The sequence below is a fragment of the Notechis scutatus genome, chromosome 2 (assembly GCF_049901735.1).
Source record: "Notechis scutatus isolate UNSWTSFEM ecotype Mainland chromosome 2, rNotScu1.2, whole genome shotgun sequence".
NCBI lineage: Eukaryota > Metazoa > Chordata > Lepidosauria > Squamata > Elapidae > Notechis > Notechis scutatus.
Window position 1 is genome coordinate 231,024,801 of NC_142010.1, and position 25,528 is coordinate 231,050,328.

The following is a 25,528-nucleotide window of genomic DNA, read 5'->3' on the forward strand; positions in this document are numbered from 1 at the left end:
CCACATTTTATTGCATCATCATCAATAATTTCTGTTCTACTCTATGATACAGAATTAGCAATAGAGAGACAGACTGTTTTTAAAGTAGCAGCTATGCTTATAGCCTTGAATTTTGTTTCAGTTAGAAAACTGAAAATATCTTAAGTGATAACCTGGATTTTGGTGAGCACATCTGCACTTGTAAGGAAAGAAATAACTTTTACTATGAGAATAAAAAAAAATGGGAATTAAAAACAGCATGAATTAGGAATTATAGAAAGAGATAAAGGAGATGAGTTCCAAATCTAAGATTATATTATTGGATGACATTGCATTCTACAAGTGACCAACGTCTTATTATATTAATAATAGTCTTTTTCAGTCTTTATTATAAAAATTAATATGACGTGTCATATTACAGATTTAGAATTATATCTACATTTTGTAAATCAGCTTTATGCTTCTACTACATTAGTTTGCATAAGGAGAAGAAAAGAAGCAGATGAACTGCTTTTCGTGAAGATAGGATTTGTATAAGAGTTTTCCATTTGTTGTATCATTATGCTATTTTGAGATTAACCAACATATTCAAAATCATATTATAAAATCCTGGATGTTTTAAGACTATCATTACAAGCATCAGTTTCATGTTATTTTATCTTAGTCTGCTTTCTGGCAAGATTAAGACAAAATATAAAGGCAAATTCTGTGCCCAACTGGGAAATGATAAATGGAAGACATTTGTCGTTTTCTTCTTTCATTACCAATAAAATCAAGGCCATCATGTTGAGAAGGGGTTAGCAGTGACAAATCTCCTTCTAATTAATCTTAATTTAAAAACCTACTATGTAAAAGATCTTTTTAGAAGCCAATAATCAAGGAAAATATTATGAATTATATAGATCCCATAATCTGCCAAGCATGAAATAATGCATCTACAATGTAGCATGTAAAACGAAATAAAATCTTTCGTTCTAGCATTCCTCCCTTCTTTCTCCTTCTACTTCTCCTCTCCTCCTCATAGAAATTTAAAAAATAAAGATTTATATATTTCATTTCTTTCATCTCTAACAAATAGAATCTACCCTATCATTTTTTTGCTTTAAGCAATGTCAAAATCTTACTGGATCTTTCAACATTCTCCCAGTGTGTATGTTGGAAACATGTTAGTACTAATTCTGTTTGCTGTGACATTACAATATTTAGCTCATTTTTTTCTGTATTTTCCTATACTATTGATAATTTCTATAGTAATGCTTGATTACAATGCTTGATTATCTGTAGAGATTCTCAGTCATCCAGGTCATGGTTGTCCCAAAGGTGGTTTTTCAGGAGGCAACTGGACTTTCTTCTTTTTTCTTTAGAAGACATTTTGCTACTCATCCAAGAAGCTTCTTCAGTTCTGACAGGATAGTGGGCAGGATGGAAGGATTTATATTCATTCCAGACAGCTGGTAATTTTCATCCTTGAGGTCATTGAAGCACTTGGAGATTTATCTATGTCCTCAGGGTCACCTGAGTAGTGCTTCTGGTTCCTGTAGTCTGCAATTTTTCCCCTGAAAATCCATTCCTACTCCCACACCATTCAAAGGGTGTTCATCCCAAATTGTATAGCTAAAATTGTATTGATTACAGATAGTCCATGTGTTGAGAAAATGTTCAAATTTACTAAGGCACTGAAAAAATGGACTTACAACCAGTCTTCAAAATTGCAGTCACTGCAGTATCCCCAAGTTAGATAATCAAAGCTTAAGTGTCCAGCAACCAGTCCGCATTTACGACCATCACAGTGTCCCAAGCTCAGGTTCTCCTGCTTTGCTTCATCTGCTTCTGCCAGCAGCCTATCTCCCCCACCCCCATATCTGCCTTTTGGTTCACGCTGCATTGCATGGCCAAGATGAAGAGGCCACTATATTCTGCTCCTGCCTACCCATCACTTCTGTTGACTTTTGTTGTCTCCTTTGCCTCATCTCTTCACATTGTGCTCACTAACGCATGTGTGATCCTTGACTGGCAATGGACTGAGACTGGTGAAACAAAGTAAATCTGCCAAGAGCTTGATGGCCAGTTGCTGGAGACGAGCCCTGTAACAACAGAGCTCACACTGTGTGGGCCATGCAACTGACCAACATTGGAAAACCCAGCACAGGGAAGGGGAAGTGAGGAGAACAATGGTCAGCTGGAAGCAGGAGAAGCATGTGGTTCCCTAATAACCACAACCAGATCTGCCAGAACTTGCCATCACTAAACAGCCCAATCACTTCACTTGCTAACATAAATTCTAGTTCCAGTTCTACAAGGACTGACTATATTACTAATCTATATTTGATAAATGAGTTGATAGAATAATGTTCATTTACTTCACCTCCCAAACTTTTTCCATGCATCAACCTCCTATTTTGTCTCATACATAGATTAATATAAGACTGTATATTTACTGTACAAATGGTAACATCAGACAGTGGGGAGATGAAGCATTGCCATACTATAAATGCCTATGTATACTAAGAATCAGCAGTTTGTTTTGTTAATTTCTAGCTAAGGTACTGCAGCAGCATACCATATATAATACTTACAGCGAAAACAACTGACGAACAAGGTATAATCCCACATTGTGAGAGACATGTTTGTTTTGTGCTGTAAAATATATAGTTGTCCTTATACAAATTATCCAAGTGAGATAATAAATTCCAAAATTATATTTTCTGGTAAATCACATAAAATATACTTCGGCTGCAATACATATTTTAAATGTGACTGTGGCATGCTTTACCTTTCAGCAATAAAAGTATGAGATTAAGGATGAAAGTAGTTCTCTTAACGCTGGCTTGGTGTTTCTATTTCCCAATAAATGGCAGTATTTCCTTTGAAATGTAATCCTTACATTGTAAATGATATTAGTGGATTTGATAAGTTATGGCCTCGTTGGTTTATGCAACATGATGTATGCCGACCTAGCAGTTCAAAAGCATGCAAAATGCAAGTAGATAAATAGGTACCAGTTTGATGAGCTCATTAATGGGAACATGAAAGGAGCACGCAATTGGATGTCCCCCAGAGCAACGGTAATGTCACCCACTAATCCCTTCACCATGGACACACTTCAGTGCTTCCAACATGGAAGTATAGCATAACAGGGTATAGTGCTCCTATTTTTTAGCAAAAGTCAACAGCAATATTAACATGAAGATTTATTACTAATCCTAGTTCTGTAGTTCTTATTTAATGTATCTTAAAGCTGAATATTTTATGTTTATTAGCACAGGACAAATATGCTTAAATACAGACTGGACCAAAAAAAGCATTAAAATCAGAAGATTGTAAATGTGTCTGTCTGTGATTTCATCAAAATCTGAAAGAACCATATGGCAAGGAGCAATAGATGTATTGTGCGTTGGATATAAGGAGAGAATGTCATTTCTAATTTCTAAGAATCTTCACTATTTTCCTTTAAATGAACTTTGTATTTTGAAAATTACATTCCTTCTTCTGCACCAAAATATATAAGCAAATTAAAGTTTAATGTTGCAGGGCATTATCCCAAACATTAAAATTAATTATTCAAATTCAATCTGTAATCCAATTTTACAGACAGATGTGTAAGCCTTGCACTTTGACCATCAAAGCAGTGTGGTGTTTTTTTTTAAAAAAAGAAACTCTTGAAGTGAGTAATTTAATATGCATTTTATGTACTGCATTCCATATTGTGCAACAAATTAAAGAAAGAAAACATGACAAATAAAATATTGCCTAGACCTTACTGGTAAAATATGTTGTTTTAGTATAACAGCATACAGTATTATGTTAATTAGCATAAAGGAAGGATAGATATTGTTGCCTTACATTTCTGCTATTTGTATATTATTTTATAGCTTAAAATTTAGTGCCACATAGCCTTAGAATTTGGTAAAGCACGAGATTTTACAGTCTGCATTAACTACTCCTATTAAACTAATTTAAAGGTTTTAAACACCATGGTTAGTATCATAAATAAAAAATAAGCACTTGAAACCATTCATATGATGTAAATAACATGAACTGAGATGTAGGGAAATCTACTGACATAAGCAGAACAAAAGTAATTGTTGCTTTTGTTGGGTTTTTTAAAAAATGGAACAATTTAAAGTATTGCTTTTTTTTTCACCTTCAATATATCAGCAAGATTCTACTAAGAGAGTAAAGCAGCATCCCATATGTCCGTGTTCATATATATAGAGAGAGGCTTTGCAACAAAAGATAACCTTTTATTGCAGTTGTAAAAAAACAGATGGATCATGCATGTTATCTCTTGAACTTCAAGACTTGAGTAGAATGAGATAATATTGTACACCGCCCAGTGTTGTCCATGAGTGAGATGGGTGGTCTCTAAATATGATAAATAGAAATACATAAAATTAATACATTATCCAAATATAAGCCATTGATTTTTCCAGACCTAGGCCAACCTGGACCATTGCTTGGTCAAGAAATCAATTCTGACTACCTCTTTACTTTAGTCCTTCCCAACAATAACAATAAATGTCCGTTGTGTACACTTCAATTTCCAAAATCCTCAGCAATGTCTAAACTAGCTGCATAATTCTGGGAGTTAAACATTCACATGCCTGAAGAACATGCAAGCTGTTTTGCTTCTTTTCTTCTGAGTTCTATTATGTATTTGCCTGTATGTCCTGTTCCAGTCTAGGAGCCTGCAGTAATCTGTGATTGATTTGCCTTTGAAATATATATTGTAGAAATGAGTACAGATTTATTTGCATTTACTCTGATTCTTATGAAATTTGTAGGCGTTCTTGAATATTTGTAGCTAAACAATCTGCAAGAAAAAAAGTGCACATTTTCCTTTGCTACTGCCTTTCCTGTCTTTTATTTTCTATCATCAATCACCTCTATCCTCTTTTTCCAAAAGAAGAATGTTTTTCCTTGTAAAAGGGGGGCTGACATGCACACTGGGGCAGCAGTAGACATTGCTTATATATTCATGTTGAACATCCCTTCACTTTTTTCAAGTGTATCATTTGAGTACTCAAGCAGCTGAATTGATTTGGGGCAAAGCTGTTTGAATAACTGATCAAGCATTCCTGCTGTTGTGCCATATTATGCAGCTCTGCTTCTGAAGTTCAAAAACAAAGAGAAGAGATGTAAGAAACAGAGAGCAGTGAAGTGAATATAACTCCAATAAAAAGTCAAGGACAATGAAAATTAAAAAGTGCCAGAGAAGTAGTAAAGAAACAGTTATGTTGGCAGCATTTTCAACTCTTCTGATATGGGTAAAGGTTATTTCTAGTGAGACAAATATTAAGTCAATGGTATTCCATGCACAAGGAGTGTTATATTAGAAGTTCAAGATCAAGCCCAAAATCAGTAGTGTTGCTTGTACAAGCTATGGGTTGATTGTCAGTCTAGAATAGGGACAAGAATTCTGCTCGTGTATTATATTTCTCTTACAACTCAAGATTGTAAACCACAGAAGATAGGCAGCCAGATATGTACTTACTGAATTTAATACCTTGTGCACATTGATCATATTTTCTATGTCTCAGCTATAGAATATTTGAAATAAATGAAATGACTTCTTACATTTAGGCCGAGTTCGTCTTGAAACCAAACATGGTTTTTTTCTTCAACAAAAACCTGGAGTGCAGAATAACAGTATATTTGCATAAAATATTTTTGGTGTCTAAGTACATACCAGCAGTCATAAGTGCTTTAAAATCCCCTCTAAGCACTGGAGATTTAACTAGGTGCCTGAAAAATATTACACCTTTAATAGCTATATATAAAAAGATGTTAGAATATACTAAAGAGCATAGGTACAAAATGGAATGAAGAATTGGAATGTTCAATATATGAATATCAATAGCAGATCATTTTGACATCTCATGACATTTATATACTGTAGTTCTAAAATTATGCTTAATTCAATAAAATATTACATTGGACAAGTTTTGATAACAATGGTCCTTTTTTAGATGGAAGAGGTGCCCATTCAATAGTTAAACAAAACAATGAATTTAAAGATATGTTGGTGTAATAAAACATGTTTCAGAATATAAAGCTGGATGCATTATATTTATAGCATTCAGCAAAAATAATAATGATATACAGAGTTTCACAGAGAAACTTTGTCCTAATGAAGCTTTGATAAAAACACACCTTCAAGGAATGTACCATGCAGTCTGTTAATCAAAATAGTGGACCATCACATGAAGAGTGTGGGTGTCAAAAAAAAGTCAAGATGACAGCCAAGAAAGCCAACATGTGGTCATGACTACCCCAACAGCCCCATGTGTTGTAATACAGCTTGGATATCCCAGCAATTATATTTCTACTCAGTTAGCATTCTCGTCATTCTGTCTTTGTACAGTATTTCTTTGTGTGTTCCAGAGTTTTCCATATTGTATCTGACTGAACTAACTAATAGCAATCTGTTTTACTTCTTAAAAAGGGCAAGTGTAGGATCACTGTCTTTGTTAAAGCAGTATGTACAATCATATAAATGGAACCATGTGTCTGTGCTTCTTCTGGTGATGCTTATTAATTTAGTAGTCACTAAATATATTGAATGAAATGTTTCTTATTTGGGATATACGCATGTAGAACAACTTACAGTTTGTGATGCCATTGAATTAATGTGAGAGCATGCCTTGTTTTGTCTCATCATTGCTGTTTTTGTAGCCAGCTAATGATTTTATGTCATTGGTAAAGACATTCCACTTGGACTTACAGCTAATGAATTAATTTATATGCCATCTATTTTACTAATGAAGAGACTTTGGGGTGCTTACAAAATTATAAAAAGATAAACATATTTTTTTAAAAAAATGATAACTATTAAATAGAAACTAAAAACCAAGAAGATAGACTGCACACCTCCAGCATAGAGCACTCCATTAGGGTGCCAAGCCAGCCAGAGGAACCAGGTTCTAAGGCCCTTCTGGAAGACCAAGAGGGTAGAGAGCTCTGGCAGCAAAATGTGCCAGTAAGCAGTAGGCATAGCATTAAAGACTCTTCTCCTAGACTCAAACAGCCAAAATTCTTTGACTGATGAGGTCTGTAGCAAACTCTTTCTGCTGGGCAGAGTGAGGCTGGCCAATCCCATATACCCTATAAATCTATAGAGATATAATAGCAGACTCAAAGAAAATCCTGCAGTGAAGAAAATCCACTGTTATTGGCTCTGGAGTTTGGCAACTGTATTGCTTATTATATATAGTCTATTGGTGTTTCTTCTCTATAAAGTATGGATCATATTTGCCTTCATGTCTATGAGTCATTTTCTGCTAATCACTTTTTATCACTATACAACACAAGCAATCTTCTATGTGTCGGCAACATAAGGTCCATTTAGAATTTATAGACTATAGCCTGGCATTCTGATCCTGAAACACATTAGGATGAAATAAGATCCACTGATTTCAATACAACATATATCAATTAGAGCATCAATTCATACAGCAATTTTCTAGCATTTTTTCTCATTGGTAACTTATGCTTGCATAATAAATAATTGAAATGTTCTAGGTTTAGACAGAGATATAAATATTACTCAAGGCCAAATAATACATGATGGGACAAAAACTCTCAGAATTTCCTGACAACATGGTCCTTGGATATGTTCAATTTCAGATGTTCTTTTTAGTGCCAGCATTACAATCCAATCTACATCCCATTTCAAACTGATTGACTACCACTTGATTCAATAATGCTTAAAGCTGTCTTTGTTTATTCAAAAGTTCTAATAATTTTCATGACTCCTCAGTCTCATCCATTTCTGTTATAGCTTTAGGTTTGCTTGTATCAATCTACTTTTCTCAGAAGCAAATAGGATATCCAAACTGAGTAAACATACCTACAATCATGCCACACAATAGTTAAAATCAAATAATATCCAGGGTTAAATTTATTTTGAATCAGAAAATGAAAAAAGCAACTTTCTTCACAGGGTTTGAAGAAAAAGTTGCAAAGTAAGGTGTGGCACAGCCTAACATATGAGCTATAGAAATACCAAGCTCCAATTATTGAACTGTTTTTGGATAAGCTTTTTCATATTTTTCATTAAAAATTAGACTGAATTTCACCATAAAGCTTATTAAACAAAGCAGTGGTGGGGTTCAATTTTTTTTACTACCGGTTCTGTGGGCATGGCTTGCTGGGCATGGCTTGGTGGGCGTGGCAGAGGGAGAATACTGTAAAATTCCCACCCCACTCCAGGGGAAGGATACTGCAAAATCCCCATTCTCTCCCCACCCCAATAACCTGCTTTCTAGCTCCGTTCTCCTGTGCAGGGCAACAAAAGAAGACCCAGCCAATCAGCTGGGACCTGGGAAGCAGAGAATAGATGGGACGAGGCCAGTCAGACATGGCATTTGCCAGTTCTCCAAACTACTCAAAATTTCTGCTACCAGTTCTCCGAACTACTCAAAATGTCTGCTATCGGTTCTCCAGAACTGGTCAGAACCTGCTTAATACCACCTCTGAAACAAAGATTAGAAGACACTATTTTTCAACATGACTATGTGGCAGCCCTTAGCTTACATTGTCTTTTCAATGAATGAAGGGATGTGCCATATATATATTATTTATAATTATTCTATACCCATTGCCATTATTTCCTGAAGTTCTTGCATGGAATATAATTAAATTATATGTGTGAATCACTAGCACAAATGAAATTGCTACACAACCATCTGGTTTACATATGATAAATAAAAGTTTTTAAGGATTATTCATTTGTTAAATTTATATGCTGCCCATCTCCCCAACAAGGCAACTCATATAAACAAAATATATGTTTACTTTTGGAAACAACATTTATATTAAAGTGGCTAAAACTTAAAAGACAAAACCTGTCTTTTGAGACAACTATTTGGAAATTGGTGTTAGCAGAAATTGGTTGTTATCAAAACATGGTAAAATAAATCAAAAGAATCTAATTTGAATATGATTTAGACCAGGGTGTCCAACCTTGGCAACTTTAAGACTTGTGGACTTCAACTCCCAGAATTCTCAGCCAGCAAAGCTGGCTGAGGAATTCTGGGAGTTGAAGTCCACAAGTCTTAAAGTTGCCAAGGTTGGACACCCCTGATTTAGACAATGTTCTTGTTTACAGTTTCACCATGTACAATCTGATTATGTACTTCCATGATAAGGACAACCAATTGTGCACATTGTGCACCACAGAAGGTTACTGCATGAGGGTTTTTAACAGCACACAAACATGCATGTGCATGGCTAGAATATAATAAAACGTTTTTTTATTGGTGTGCAAGTACATATTCTCATATGTAAAATCTATTTTAAAAATATTTTTGCACATAAGAGTGCTATATATGCCAGCAGCATCCCTGTCTGCGGTAATCCTACAGAAAACTTATGTTTCAAAGAATGCAAAGAAGTAGGAAAAGGCTAACAACTGCCTCTGTAGAACAAGTTTTTTGAAATCTCAAGAATAATAGATAAGCCACAGTCTCAGTAGATTTCTATATACCATTACTAGAATATAGTCGGTTCACTGCAGTTTTCTCACGGGAAGAGCAGACAATGAGAAAATGATAATAAATTCCAATTTCTCCTATTGGAGGAAAACAATGATTGCTGCTTATAAAGTATGTCATTTTATGGGTCTTCTCTGGAATGATGTGATAGAACTTCCTGTAATAGCATTTACTGATTGTCTGTGAATCATGAATATAGTTAATTACTTTATAGTAAACCCAACACATTCCTAGATGTGTTATTTGTTTGTGTGGCAATTTCAAATCATACTTAGTTCCAAATCTTCCAAGAATCTTGGGAAATACAGAAATTCAAGTTTTGCAGGTTAATATCCTAAATTTGGAAGTGACTGCTTCCAAAGTGTTTTTCAACTTTGGCAGCTTTAAAATATGTGAACTTCAAGTAATTCCCAGCCACCATGCTGAGGTTGAAGCGCACAGATTTTAAAGTTACCAAGGTTGAGAAACACTGGTCTAATTTAACCAATACCAGTGTAAGTAACCAAGAGTGGAGATGGAAAGGAGGAGTCCTAGATGGATATCCCTGAGGTCTTGTCCTAGCATCTGTTACCCTTCTCTACCTCATAATGGATTGTTTCTGCCTCTGATAAAGAGCTTTGAAGCTGAGTTTCTACAGTGCATACTATCAGGAGCTACTTTTTAATGTTTAATAGATATATTGTTAGTCTTGCCTGAAAAACATATACTGTAAGTAAGGAGATATTTTCCTAAGAACTAGTCATTTGGCAGTTGTAATATATGTGCAATTGAAAAGACTTAATATAAACAAATGATATTTTAATTCTTAAAAAAGGCAGCAATGCTACTGTATAATATATGGTTCCCTGGGGCCTGAGGGATGAACTCTGCTACCGGATTGGCTATCAAAGAGGACACAACTAGCTTAGAGACAGCACTTCATTAAATATATGTAGTCCAGGTGAACAATAATATACTTCAAAATGAATCATAGCCTATGCAGTTATGAATAGAGTTGGAATAGATTTATAATGAAAACTACAAGTGCTGTAATTTACTGGTTTTCATTCCAGCACTTTTTATTCCAACAAAGACACACATACAGACACACATATAGTTTTCTCACCAAGGGACTTTATATGGAATTTATTTTGTTTTTTATTAAAACTCATTGAGGTTAAATTCTTATTTTAATGAATTATTACTTAAATAAGATTTTTTTCCTAAATAATTTAAGATAAAAGGATCTCTAAACTCTGCTGGATCTGGCCAAGAATGTATCCAGCCCACTGTTATATATTCACTAGTAACCTTCTCCTACTTCCCAAGCCTCTCCCCAAAGAAGAGTTTCACCACCTCCTTCACCTGTATATTTTATTTTAATGTTCCAGTTTTCTACCAGGAGAGCAACATATAATGCAATTTCCAGTTAATGAACCTACCAGGGATAGCTAGATCACCTTAATTCTGCTGTAAACTAGATTTTATGACTTCCCATTGTTTTTGTCCTAGAACTCTTAAAAGTTTTCATCATTTCTTACCTCCTTTCATCATTCCTTCCCTCCTTTTTTTACTTCTGACTTGGCTTAATGCAGGGGTGGGATTCAAATTTTTAGCAACCGGTTCTGTGGGCGTGGCTTAGGTGGTGGGCATGTCTTGGTGGTCATATGACTGGATGGACATGGCTTGGTGGTCATGTTATTGGCTGGGCGTGGCCAACTCAATATCACTCACATCGAGGCACACATCTCCTCGCCTGGCCTCTCATGACTACGGGGATGCTGCAACAGTCGTAAGTGTGAAAAATGGTCATAAGTCACTTTTTTCAGTGCCATTGTAACTTTGAATGGTCACTCCACACAGGCAAAGTACCAGCAAAGGAGAGGGAAAAAAACTCAGGAGACGTTCCTGAGACAGGAAGTCTAGTCCTGCCAAGAATGTAATAAGGGTTAACGGAGAGGCAGTTTCTGTAAGCAACACCAGAATGTTTCCTTCCTGCCTTCCTTACCGGATTAGGCCAGTAATTTCTTCTAACAACCAGTTTTCTGAACTGCTAAGAATGTTAACAACCAGTTCTAGTGAATAGATGCGAACTGGTAGAATCCCACCCCTGGCCTAATGAACTTATTTGCCTCATAAAGGTATTGATCTAATGTAGCAATGTTTTTTAATCTAATGGCATAAGGAAAACTTTTTGTTAATAATTTTAATAGCAATATAAGTGACATTAATGAAGCTATGACATTCAAAGTGCTTCTTGTTTGTATTAAGAACAAGGAGCTCTTAATTAATATTTAAGGGAATTTAAAAATTGAAAAGCTTTCAACATTCTAATAGCAGCTGCCCTAGCTTTTCAAAAGAACAAATCCCATGTGTTATCTAAAGCAGGTTGGGTAACTTTTCTCTGCTAAAGGCCATACCTTTTCAAAGTTAATGATATGAATGTCACATGCCAATAGCAGAACTTTTGAAGGAAATGGAAGATTGTGGGCCACTCTTTTGAGAGCTCTTATTTTTGCTTTCTCATTTCCTCCTCTTCCTTCTCCTTTGTTCTTTTGGGGTATCTATCTGTCTTAAGAAAAGGAGGATATATATATATTAAATTAGAGCATAGTGTGTTTAGGATTCTAACTCATACTTTATAAAAAGGAATATACTTTTTATTCAAGTGTGCACTAGAACTGAATAAGCTTGATTATTTGTTAATATCATTGATGTTATACTATCAAATTCAACGGTGTAATATTGGTCTTTGTTTTATATATATCATAGTTCAATTACTTCAAATTATGTATTTCAGAAACAGGTTAAGATATTGAGAAACTGGTATTTTAATGCATCCCTATTGAATGATATACACATCGTATAACAAATGCAAGTACCTTACAATGTTTTGTTTTAATTCAGAAATATCAAATGGTGAAATATTTGAATGACAATGATACAAAATATATGTTCAATGTGAAATTAATCCTTATCATATAAAATTAAGACTTAAAAGAAAAAAGAAAATAATTTGAAAGATAAACAGAAGCATTTATGGGCATAGATGGTTAGGTGCCCCATATATAAGTTCGTATAGAAAAACACAGAAAAATAAATATGAATTAACTACTATAAAGTATCAGCAGGCAGATTTCATGCTAACATATTTACAACAGAGATACTGGAAAAATGGCAAAAGTCCTGGTAAGATGTTTGCTAATAATTTTAAACAAAAAAAATGATAGGAAAATGATTCTAATTATTAAAGGTGAAAGAAATAAAATGTATAAATTGTCATGGATATAAACTGTCAATCTTTAAAATGTTATTCGGAAGTATTTAGTAAACCAGAGAATGTATCAAATGAAGATATAGAGCCCTTTTTAAATAAAATTAATCTTCCATTTTTAGATAAAATACAGAAATAACTTTTATTTACTTCCCTATCTGAGGCAGAGATTAAACAAACAATTTTAAAAACAGCAAGTGGTAAAACATTGGTTTAGATGGACTCCCTATTGAGTTGTATAAAAATGTTATAGATCTTTTTGTGACAAAACTCCACCTGTAAAAAGAGATATTTGATAAGGGAATTTTATCACCAGCATCTATTGAGACCTATATTACAGTTATACTAAAAGCAAGTAAATATCACATTTATTCATATTAATACAAAAATTTAAAAAACAGTATTAGCAACAGATTACAGCAAATGATATTATTTGTTATTAAGAATGATGAAGCAGAACTAATAAAAACTAGGCAAGTAGCAGATAATATCCGATTAGTTTTAAATCTAAAAGACTTGAATAAATATAAAGTTAAATTTGTATTTTTTCTCATTAGATCTTGAAACACCATGAGACAAAATACACCTACAATACATATTTACTGCACTAAATAAATTTGGATTTTTTTTGGACACTACCATTATTGAGAAAGTGGCACTGGTTGTCAATTGCTTCCAGATATAATTAAAAGTGGGGGTTGTTTTCTTTAAAGGTCTACGTGGCTCAGAACCTGGATTTGTGTGGAGCTACCTTTCCCCAGCACTTTCTGCTTTTCCAATAAGATCCCTTCAAACCCATCTCTGAGGAGGTTTTAATCCTGGAGACCATAAGACTATATCTCCTCCATCACGACCCCTCTCTTTTTTAACATAATCCTCAAATTGAGCTCAATTCAGTATCAATATTGCTAGTAATCAGGAATGCCACAAACTTAGCTTTTCAGAAAGACTTTGTAGTTAGTTAGTTTACTTTGTTGATTAGCCCATGGCCATAACAAAGTGAAGAGTTCCAAATACATATTATTACTAAAATACAATAAAAACAATTTAAAATGAGATTGGAATAAAATACAATAATTTAATATATGAATAAATAAAATATGATAAAATTATATTTCAGTGTCACCCCTACAATCTACCCCAATCAGTCCCACATATGCCGATCTCAACCGAACCATTTTGCTCAAGTTTTGTGCTATATTAACTGTTGTTTTCAAATTCTGGATGCACATCAGGTAAATTGTTTTTATACGGGGTTCCCAATGGATAATTCGTTTAGTATATAGACCGAGGTACCTGCCTCTGATCCTCTTATATAGGCAACAATCAAATAGGATGTGAGCTAGGTCTTCTACTTCTGGCACTTCACAAATGCAGATGTGTCCTTATAGGGTGTAGAATGGAATTTCCCATATCTGACCATTGTGTCAAGCTGTTCAAATCTTGCTCACGTAAATATATCTCTAAGATGTTTGGGCAGTTGTAACTTTCAAAAACTGTCTATAGAAAGACTTTGTAGTTTGATAAGAGAGCTTCATACCTTGAAGCAGGTATTGTTTATAGCTAAAAATATTATTTCTCAGCAAGTACTGTTACAATTAAGTGAACTGTAAAATTAAGTAAGCAAACACACATAAATTTGCTTGCTTATTTATAATAATTAGAAACAGCTCCTTTACTACATAAAACGACTATATTTAATTCTAAAACAAGCAACAATTAATTTGAAAATTGAAAATAATTATACTGAAGTTTGAATGATAATATTTTATTTACAAAGGACTCAGATATGAGGAGATAAAACCAGATTGTTTTCCTATCATTTTAATGGGTTATAAACAGCACTAATTATTGTGAATTGCATATGTATGAAGTACAGTTATTTAAATTGAATCATCTTCTCATTAAAACTGTAGGGAATACTAAGAAACACATTAACTTTTTTTCTGATGTCCTGATAGAATTGGTAATGACCAGAATTGCTAGATTTGGGGAAATTGCTAGGTAATGGGAAAATATCCTGCAGTTTTGCTTAATAATCTCTTGACAAACAAATCTGTTAAGAATGTCAATCTGCTTTCAAACTGCAAGCTTTCCTGGTACAAATTTTATGAGACACAGTTTTCTGTCACATGGATGGAGGCAATATCTTAATTCCTTTCTCTATTTGGGAAACAGACATTTTTTGTCTTTTTAAAATGAACATAGAAATGCTGGGCTGAGGCTGAGAAAAGAGGAGATAACAGAAACTTGGAATAAAATTTGGAATTTCTATTTTAAAAAGTCCAAGTAAAAAAAAGAGGAACAGAAACTCCACATTTTAATCCTGAAGAATTAAGGGGCAAGTTTAGAAATGAATTTACATTAAAAATCGAGAGAGATCTAAGAGTCCTAATGGATAACCACTTAATTATAAGCCAGTAGTATGCTATAGCTGTCAAAAAAAAAGTCAATGCAGTCCTAGGCTGCATCAACAAAGAGATAGCATCAAGATCATGTGAAGTAATAGTACTATATTATACTGCACTATTGAGATCATACTTGGAATGCTACATTCAGTTCTGGTCACCACAATACAAAAAAGATGTTGAGTCTCTAGAAAGAGTACAGAGAAGCAACAGTTGAAGTTGATTAGGAGACAGGAGGTTTAAAGCATACAATGAAACGTTGTGGCAACAGGGTGTGTCTAACCTAGAATTAAGGAGATATTTCCTATCATTGAGTGCGAATAATCAAAGGAATGTCTTGTCTCTAGTACTTGTGGATGCTCCATCAATGGAGGCTTTTAAGAAGAGATTGGACATCTATTCATCCAGAATGATATAGGGCAGGGATGGCAAACCTTTTAGAAACAGAGTGCCCAAACTGCAACCCAAGACCCACTTATTTATTACAAAGTGCTGACACGGCAATTTAACCTGAATACTGAGGTTTTAGTTTAACAAAAACAACTCATAAACATATTTTGTCTTAAAAGAAAAACACAACAACAGAGCTTTCAATGATACAAACAACTTTTTATTCAAAGGTAAAAGTTTGCATTTGACTTGCTTTTGAACTTGGGAAAGTTAAGAGTCAAGGCTTCTGGGTTATAGGTGTGGTGTATGTAAGATTACACAGTGAACCCTAGACTTTTAAAGACAAGCTATGAACAGTTTTAATTCAGGCTTTGCAGATAACTTTTAGGATGGGCTTATGAGCATGTGGGGAAAAACCAAGCTACTGATCAGGAGGGTATTTCAGCTAACCAATAACTGAGACTCTTCTGCACAACCCTACTGAATAACACACAAGAGCCAAGCCGGGCACATGGAGAGACAGCAGGGAAAGAAGAGTTGTTATTTCAGCACCTCTTCCCCTCCCCCCCAAAAAAGCAAAGCAGAAATGGAGCATTCCTCTTTTTTCTCCCAAGGCTTTCAGGGGCTTCCTGGCTGTCACCAAGGGCTGTGAACAGTGGCATGGAGGAGGAAAGCCCAGGTACACTCTTCCCAATTCACCAGCCAAATTGCTCCCACCAGTTTCTGCAGAAAAGCCTGCCACTGAATTGACTTGAAAGTGAAAGGGAGCCTCGAGGTGACCTTCTATGTGAATCCTTTGGGTGCTGCTTCCTCCTCCACACTAGGGCGATGGAATGGACTGCAGCATGTAAAAGTCTTGCGCCAGAGGAGAGGGGGAGAGCAATGTGCAAAATTCCTCCCCTCTATCATAAGGTTCTGCTTTTAAAGAGGAAGGGGGAGAGTTTTCCTTGTAACTCTAGCTGAAGAGTCTGTTATCGAGAGCTCATTTTCTTTGTTTTGTGGGAAGGCAAACAAGATAGTCTAGCACTATGATGGTGAACCTATGCCATGAGTGCCGGAAGTGGCACACAGAGCCATCTCTCTGGGCACAGAGGCCATCAGCCGTTGCTCTCCAGGTTCTGCCAGCTGGTCTTTGCATGCGCAGGAATGGTCTAGCAGCTAGCGTCCCCACAGAGAGGGCTCTGAGTGCCCCCTCTGGCACGAATGCCATAGGTTTGCCACCACTAATATAGGGTGTCCTGCTTGAGTAGGGGTTAGACTAGAACACTTCCAAGCTTCCTTCCAACTCTGTTATTCTGTATTCTCATATTTATTTCTATGTGGTAAGCAAGTATTCTGTGGGGTCCTTGATGCTTTCTGAGCTTGGTTTTTTTCTTGTAGATGTTTCATTACCAAACTAAGTAACATCTTCAATGCTAGAAGAGATTGGGGTTTGCTCTCCCATCTTTTATTTCTTCACATAAGCTCAGTAATTGAATGAATAGGTTATGCATAAATAAATAATTTTCTTTAGTAATTATCATTTTAAATAATAAATGAAAATGCTATTGCAATCTATTTACAGCATGTTCTCCTTTATTTAAAGAAGGTTTGTGCCATATTTTGTTCTGCTTGGAACACCTTTATTAAAATTTCTCAATAAAATTGGTGTTTTCCTTTGATTTTAAATAGTTCCATGCCTTCCTCCTTCAAAAGGGACTGTTGACATTCTGATATCTGAAATTAAAAGTACTTTTACAATTTTTATTTTCCTTTTTTTAAAATAATTTTTGTTTTTTATATCTTGTGAGATTGATTTATCTCCAAAAGAACACTGAAACTGCTGATTACATAGTCAGGAAATACTGCTATAGGAATTATTTCATTCTTTCCATTTTAATCACTAGAAAAACAACATATGGTAGAAGAGCCCCATATTTTAATATACCAGGTTTAATATATATGGTAGCAGTAGGAACTACCAAATTATTAATCAAAGCAGTAGGATGGGCCAAAATGTGAAGACACAAAGGTCCTTGGGAAAAGGTTTTAGATCACTAGCCCAAATCTTGCAATAATGTTAATATTTAAAATAATTATTTTTGTAAGAATGAATTTCATAAAGATTGCAAAAATATTTATATAGAGAACAACATGGCAAAAATGCAAACAACTATTAAAGGAAAAGGATCGAAAATGCAGCTTGAGGGATTTTTTTTCTCATTTTGTATCCAAGAAATAGAGGTAACTGAATTTTTTACTTGTTTTATATTAAAATTGCATTCATCCTACATAATCAGAATTTTTGTACAATACAATTTTTTTCAGTATTTAAAGTAATATGTTTTGAGTAAAATATTTGATTGGTGAAAGAAATGGTATTCATTCCATTAACCGAAAATATTAACATATTTATTTTACCTCTATCAGTCAGATCTTTCATAATCTGATAAAGGAAGCAATACATTTTAAGTTTTTTTTTAAAAAAAAATGGTCTGGGAACTCAAGTTATTCCAACCTACGTTTTATTTTGCTTTGATTTACAGATTGATCTTCTTGTCCCTACAAAAGTCACTGGCATCATTACTCAAGGAGCTAAAGATTTTGGTCATGTTCAATTTGTGGGTTCCTATAAAGTCGCCTATGGCAATGATGGACAACACTGGACCATATATCAGGATGAAAAGCAAAAAAAAGATAAGGTAACAAGGTGGTTGATGTTTGGAATATACAGTAGGCATTCTTCAACCTCTGACATTCTCCAAGCTAGTAAGCTGCAGGTTAATGTATGCTGTGTGGTTTTATGGGATATTCACGTTGAGGTTTCATGGTTAAAGGTCAATGCAAAGTAAAAATTAATATAAACATACTGACATTTACTCATACTTTAATATTAATATGAAGTGTCAAATTTAAACAGCAAATATAACATTTAAATGAATAATAAAAACCGCTAAATAAAGAACCTTTATCAAAATGTTTTTTCAATGTGTTAAAATAGTGGTCGAAACATAAAATATGTATACTGAAGCAAATAATGTATATAATGATTTGAAAAAATGTTTCTCACGCTATTCATACATCATCTGGAAGAATTCATATAATATGAAATAATTTTTATTTATTTATTTATTTTATTTACTTATTGAATTTATGTAGCCAACCATCTCATTTGCGTGTGACTCTGGGTGGCATATCCAATGAAATCACAAAAAATTAAACAATCAACATAATTCAACCATTAAGATTCATTAAAAGCAGTTAAAAAAACTATTAACCTTCTACTTTAGTCCCAATATCTTAGGTCAGAAGTCTCCAATATTTCTGAGCTAATGAATAGATCTGACAAAATGGGTGTGATCCAAATGGCTCACAAAATTTGCCAGATGACAAACTGGAAAAAAATTTCCATACCTCTCCCCCTGGTTTTTCCAAGTTTCCCTTCAAACCTTAGATTTTTGTTTAATAGTTTAGGAGCTTTTGAACATCATTTAATCGTGTCAGTAACTATGAATTCTTATTGCTTTCTGTGTTTATTTTCAGTTATATACCTTGCCTCTTTCTTCACTGCTTTCCATTTTTTAAAGTATCAGGTTCTTCAGTGATTTTTACACATTTTGTTTTCAAAAGATTATATTTTATTTTTTGTTCTTGCAGTGAACACTCTTTTTATTTCATCTAGTATTGAATTATTTGTACTTCTTGTAGTCCAAGGTATTTTCAACTGTTTTTCTTTTCCAGCACAGTATTCACAGGCATCATTTTTCTTTGTTTAGCCTTTCTGATGATCTGGCTTTCATAGCCATGTCTAATAACTAAAAAAAAAAAATGACATTGGCAATACCTACTTTTCTTGTCAGTGTGATATCTCTTCCTTTAATGTCCACAGTCTCTTTGCCCTTCTTGTGAACACCGGGAGACATTCTAAATGCGATAATGAACTCCGATGACCCCTTCATTCCTCTGCTGAAAAATTGCTTACATGGTTGTAAAGACCCGGAGGAATTTTTGTAAATAAAGAAATGTAAGAAACTGGTGCTTTGCTGCTCTCTATATCAGTATATCTCAAAGAACATAGCATTATTTTAAAAAATATAATTCAAAGAATCTTTTTTTAAAGCATTGCAACAGTTCTACTCATTTAAAACTGCTCAAGGTCAAGAAACAAGCAAGCACAGCAGGGATACCAGGAATGCTGCTGATTACAGTAAATTAGAATAACAGATTTTTGAAAGCCGGGCCAGGTTTCTCTCTGTCTCTCCTTATGCTAACTTAGGAGTTTTTAACCTTCTTGTAGGATGGACCTGCTTGGAGTCTAGTCATATCTATGAGCACTCTTTCAGAAAAAAAATGCATTTAAATGCATATAATAAAATACAAAGATGCATAGCGAATTACAAAGTAAATCAGTTATTGTCCAATACAGTTATCACAATATTTAAAAATAACAAATATAATATATCTACCCTGTTTCTCCAACAATACGGCCTCCCCCAATAGGAAGTCCCAGCATGTTTTATAGGCATGAAATGAAATTAAGCCCCTCCCCCCAAATTAAGGCCTATATTAAAACATGCAAAATGGGGGGGGGGAATAGCGGGGGGCTTGCTATTAGGAAGTACTTTTGTTGCACACCCGGATATGGTGCTTAGTGGTTAAGTGCCCCACCAACGCTGAGGTCAACATCCAAGACGTCACCGCCCACCCTAAGATGCAGGGGGGAGAGTTAAGTCACCTCCGAAAAGACGGCCTAGCTGTTTTTTCGGGGCTCAAAAAAAAATAAGACCCGGCCTTATTATATGAGAAACACGGTAATACTTTATTAATAACCAGACCATATAAATAATCCTTGACTTACAACCACAATTGACCCCAAAATTTCTGTTATTAAGCCAGACATTTGTTAAGTGAATATTGCACCATTTTATTACCTTTCTTGCCATAGTGGTTAAGCGATTTGCTGTTATTGTTAAGTTAGTAACCTGGCATGATTATCAGATTCATGTTAAGTAAATCTGGTTTCCCCATTGACTTTGTTTGTCTGAAGGTTGAAAAAGGTGATCATATGATCCTAGGACACTGCAAACCCCTAAGTATGATGACAAGTAAGTTGACAAGTGCCTGAATTTTGATCACATGACCATGGGGTTTGGCATAATGGTTTTAAGTGTGAAAAATGATCACTTTAGTGTGAATAGTCACTAAATGAATGGTTGTAAGTTGGGAAGTACCTGTATTTTAGGATGCAATAATTTTGGATATAGTTACAATCCTATAATGATTTTAGAGATTTGTTAAATCAAAAAAGAATATTGGCGTCTAGAGACTGTAATTTAGCTTGTCCACCTATGTTATTGAATAAAAGTCTAAATTTGATTTAGAAGTTAGTGAAAATAAAGTTATGCCTTTTTTTCCCCCATCCAAGTTCACATATCTCTGTGAGCACCCAAAGCCCAGTGTAGTAGCCTTTAGCTGAAGGAGCCATCCATTCTTCAAAGAGAAGAAGTGTCATGTAGGGATTAAGGAGCAATAGAGATAAAACAAGGTATGTGTGTATATTCTTGCATGTGTGCATGTATGGACAGCTGTGTGTATGTGTATATAGATAGCAATAGCACTTAGACTTATATACCGTTTCACAGTGGTTTTACAGCCCTCTCTGAGTCAGCATATTTCCCCCAAACAATCTGGCTCCTCATTTTACTGACCTCAGAAGGATGGAAGGCTAGATATATACAGCTATATTCTGTTTTTTCCTCCATTTACTATTGCTCACAATAGTTCCCTGATAGAAAATTATATCTATTTAAATTCTCTAATGAAATTGTAAAGGGAACTGTTGTGACCAATACTAAAGCAAGGAGAGAAAAAAATCCACCAGCTGATTCTTTTCATTTCTGGAGTCTCCAAAAATCAGATTTCTGCATCATTTGTGATTGGAATGATTTGTTGTATAAATGAGGTCTGATATGAACTGGAATGAGAACTTAAATTAACAATATTATCTGGGGAAAAGATAGTACATAGAATATATTAGACTAAAGCATATTTTTCCAAATTAAATAACAATAACAAACACTAAATCCATATTCAGCAGCATCATAGCATCATAGAACCATAACCGTTGTCAGAATCAACATCCTTAGCTATTCATCCAAAGCCATGGAAGAGACAAAACAAAATGAATGTGTATGTTTAGGAGTAATGAAAGCCATCAAAGAAATGATACTGCTTGGGCTCAACTCCAGTTGCACACTTTCCAATGGAAGCAATGTAAAAATAAAAGTACTCCTGCTGTTTCAAATGGCTAGGTATTCATGTTTAAATTGTTACTCAGAGTTGGCTCCCCTGGGAATACAGACCAGTGAAGCTGCTAAAAGACACCATTAGAATGTTGTTCTAGTTCTAAATGAACAAGAAGAGGTTTGAAAAGTGAATACTTAACATGAATGTTGTTTTTATACCTATACTGAGTGGAAATTGCTGAAATGGTTGAAACTATGTTGGAAAAAATAAATTTTAGAAGAAAAAAACCTGAGTTAAATAGTGATCTTTCTCTTCTCAACTAGAGGTCAGTAGATCATTGCAGTTTCAGGGCCTGAAAATGGTATCATATATGGTAAACAAATCTTTTAAAAGATCTACTAGAATCTGTGATTTGAGAAGAAAGAAAACATATTACATCACATGAAATAAACTCATATTATTGCAAATCTTTTCTCAGTGATCTTGGAATGTAGCAAACAGAGAATAAACATGCTGGGGAAAGAAAATTCACCATAACATTTTATGTACAGGGGATGTGTGTGTGTGTGTGTGTGTGTGTGTGTGTTTCTTATGCATGTCTTTACACATGAGAAGGTTCTCTTTACACATGAGAAAGTTCACTGTCCTCAAGATTTATTTTGTATCCCAGTTTGGCAGTTCTAAAATAACCTGATTTGACTTGACCCTTTTCAGATGCCACGTATCAGATTTGGAATCAAATCAAAACCAGAATTTGGAAATATAAAGCGATCATAAGAAAGTTAATATAACTGCATGCCTTTGTCAAGCAGTAGCATTGCCCTGGCAGAGCATCATGCAGAATTTCAGACAACTCTACAGCAATTTTAGTGCCAAATATTTGGATTTTTTTTAAAGTGCATTAAGTAGATCTACTGTACATTTTGGGTTTTATTAAGTATAAATTATATTATTTAACTCTCCATTCCCATCCTGACATATAGCTATGTGAAATATAGTAAATGTTTGGACAAGATGCACATCTGGCACATGACATCATACTACATGTTATGAATTACTTTTATTAAAGACTACCTACAATTTCTATATAACATGTTTTGAGATTTTTTTTAAAGGAAAAGTGAAACAGATGTCAAGGGACTGGAAGAAACAAAGTTATATAAGAACAGATTGAAGAACTTGGGTATTATGGTCTTAAGAAAAGAAAACTAAAATGATACATAAAAACACATTTTAAATACTCAGAAAAAAGACCAAAACCTTTTTCATTCCAATCTGCAAGGCATAAGTAACGGATATGAGTTTCACAAAAGCAGATTTGGCAACAGTAAAAGAAGAGATGTCATGAATCCCCTTCATTGTGTTCGGTGAAGTTTGGACAGCCATCTACTGAATCTGAGATGCTCTAGTTTGAATTCTTCGACTGAGTATAGACTTGGACATGATGGCCCAAACAATACCATCAAATTCTAACAGTAGTCTCAATCTTAAAACAGGAGTATACAGTATTTATTTTTATTTATTTATTTAGAAAATTTATATTGCTGCCTACTCACATATGGTGACTAACAGTGGCTTACAAGGATATAAAAACAGCATATAAAAGAAAGAAAAATAATAAAAAGAAAAATAATAAAATAATAACCCCCACCCGAATAGTATAATAATATTGTAATAAAAAAAAGAATTAATAAAGCAGTCTAAGTAAAGCTAGTGCAGCATTGTTCCTTAACTCCACTACTAGTAGATTAAGAATGGATGAATCAAGGCTTCATTCTTCTTTCATCCATTTTGCTACAATAAATTTCACCTGTAGTATTTTCAGATTTTTCAAATATATTGCCCAGAAGAGGGAAAAAAGCTTTGCTCTGTTGGAGATCATTGTAACTACTTCAAAGAAGACAGTTTAATTGCCTCCCACAGCTATTATTGAAAGATAAAGGGTGTATTTCAAACAACCTTATGTTCGGCAATTAAACAGACTGAGTTTCCTAAAATTTTCTCATAATTTGAATGGAACCTAACTATTAAAGAAAATGTTGTTTTTATTAAATTGTTTAAATCCTTTTAAAATTCAAAGTAAATCTTAACTTTTATTTTCAAATTATAAAGCCAAAAAATTAAGCCCAAATATATAGTTGCATCCTATAAATATTCTTGCATCCCTGTAATATTACACTAGTTTACGTTAAATGCAAGACACTGAGTTTTAATAGTCTGTGTTATACTTATTCTCAGCCTTGCAATGAAACAAAAACAGGATACAGCCCATGAGCAAGGAAAGAAATAAAAATAAGTAAATTTTAAAAATAGTTTTAGAAAGAAGATATCAGATTGTTACTTGTCTCCTTTTGATACTATTATACAGATGTCACCAAGATAACAAAAAAATAGTCTTGAGTGAGAAAGATTGTTATCAAAACAGCTTGAGTATCTTATAGGTTTACAAGGGTACCTTGTTATTGAATAAATTAGGATGGATGGCTATGTCACTTTTGGTTTTGTTCTGTTTCTCATTTTCCTGACGGATAAGTTCATTTCAGTTTATTTCCACATCTGTCCACCATCCCCAATGACATAAATAGTCAAATACATGTCTCTAAATATGCACAATTTGGAATATATTAATTATGTATATATTAATACATAATTATTGTGCACTAGCAAACTTCACAATAAAATTCTAAAAATTGCAAGTTTCTAGGCAAGAGTTCTGGTTTACATAAAATTTGAAATGATACATCTTCATAAAAAATTCAGACCAAATATTTGTTTGTTTGTTTGTTTTTCACATTTCTGACTGTCTTCCTCAAAGAGAGATTTTTCCTCACTAATTTTGAGAGCCAGATGGTTTAGTAGTTCAGGCACCAAGCTAGAAACCAGAACATTGTAAATTCTAAAGCTGGCTGGCTGATTTTAAGTCAGTTACCCTCATTTACCCAGCCCATCTCACAGTTTTGTTGTGGAGAAAATAGGAGGAGGGAGTAATATTAGGTATATAGCTTCCTTGAGTTATTTATTAAAATGATAAGGATAGGAAATAAATAAATAAAAAATAAATTTTGGTTCATTAATTTCCAGTATAATTATAATGCTTTGATTTATTTTGTTGTTCTATGACACTGTTCTCAGCTAGCATAAACTATTCACTTTATATTATTCACCTTGGGTTTTTATTAAATCATCCAGGAAAGATATACTGTATATAAGGGCTGGCACAACAATGTGACAATATGTGTGAATTTTGGGCTGGAATTTTGAGGCAGGACAAGGAGACAGAACAATTGACAGGCCACAAGAAATGAATGACAATTTCTAATTGAATTATTGAATTTGCTAGTTTGAATTACTGGGAATAACTTGTGCTATTTTTTTCCAAGGACATTCTCTATTCCTGTCTCTCTTCTTTACTATTCTTGCCTTTTTTTTTAAATTTCCCACAGCTTTACCAGCATAAATTTTCTAATTCTTAAATCACTTGCATCCCATAATTTATCATTTTATTCATAATGAAATAGATGTATAATGGGGTAAATCAAAAGAGACTTAAGGCAGCATGCAAAATTAAAACAATTCACAACCAAATAAAAAAACAACAACAATGTATTGGGAAAATACACAGACAAGAACATTCCACCACCTATTATCAATCAAGCAGAATTGCAAATCTGTTTCTGGCCTGTGTGAAAAGCCAAGTTTAAAGCTTTCCTGAAGGATAGTACAATTGCTGCCAAACAAATCTTAAAGGAAGGATTAAACAGTGACACATAATGTACATG

General features: G+C 34.1%; 1 protein-coding gene across 2 annotated transcripts in view; it reads left to right on the forward strand.

Moving 5' to 3' along the window:
• Positions 1-25,528, forward strand: part of EDIL3 (EGF like and discoidin domains 3) — a 236,944-nt gene that overhangs the window by 198,516 nt on the left and 12,900 nt on the right. For both annotated transcript variants that reach the window (XM_087958209.1, XM_087958210.1), the window contains one exon: positions 18,050-18,205. In XM_087958209.1, coding sequence (XP_087814335.1) covers positions 18,050-18,205 — 156 coding nt within the window. The remainder of the gene's footprint in view (positions 1-18,049; positions 18,206-25,528) is intronic.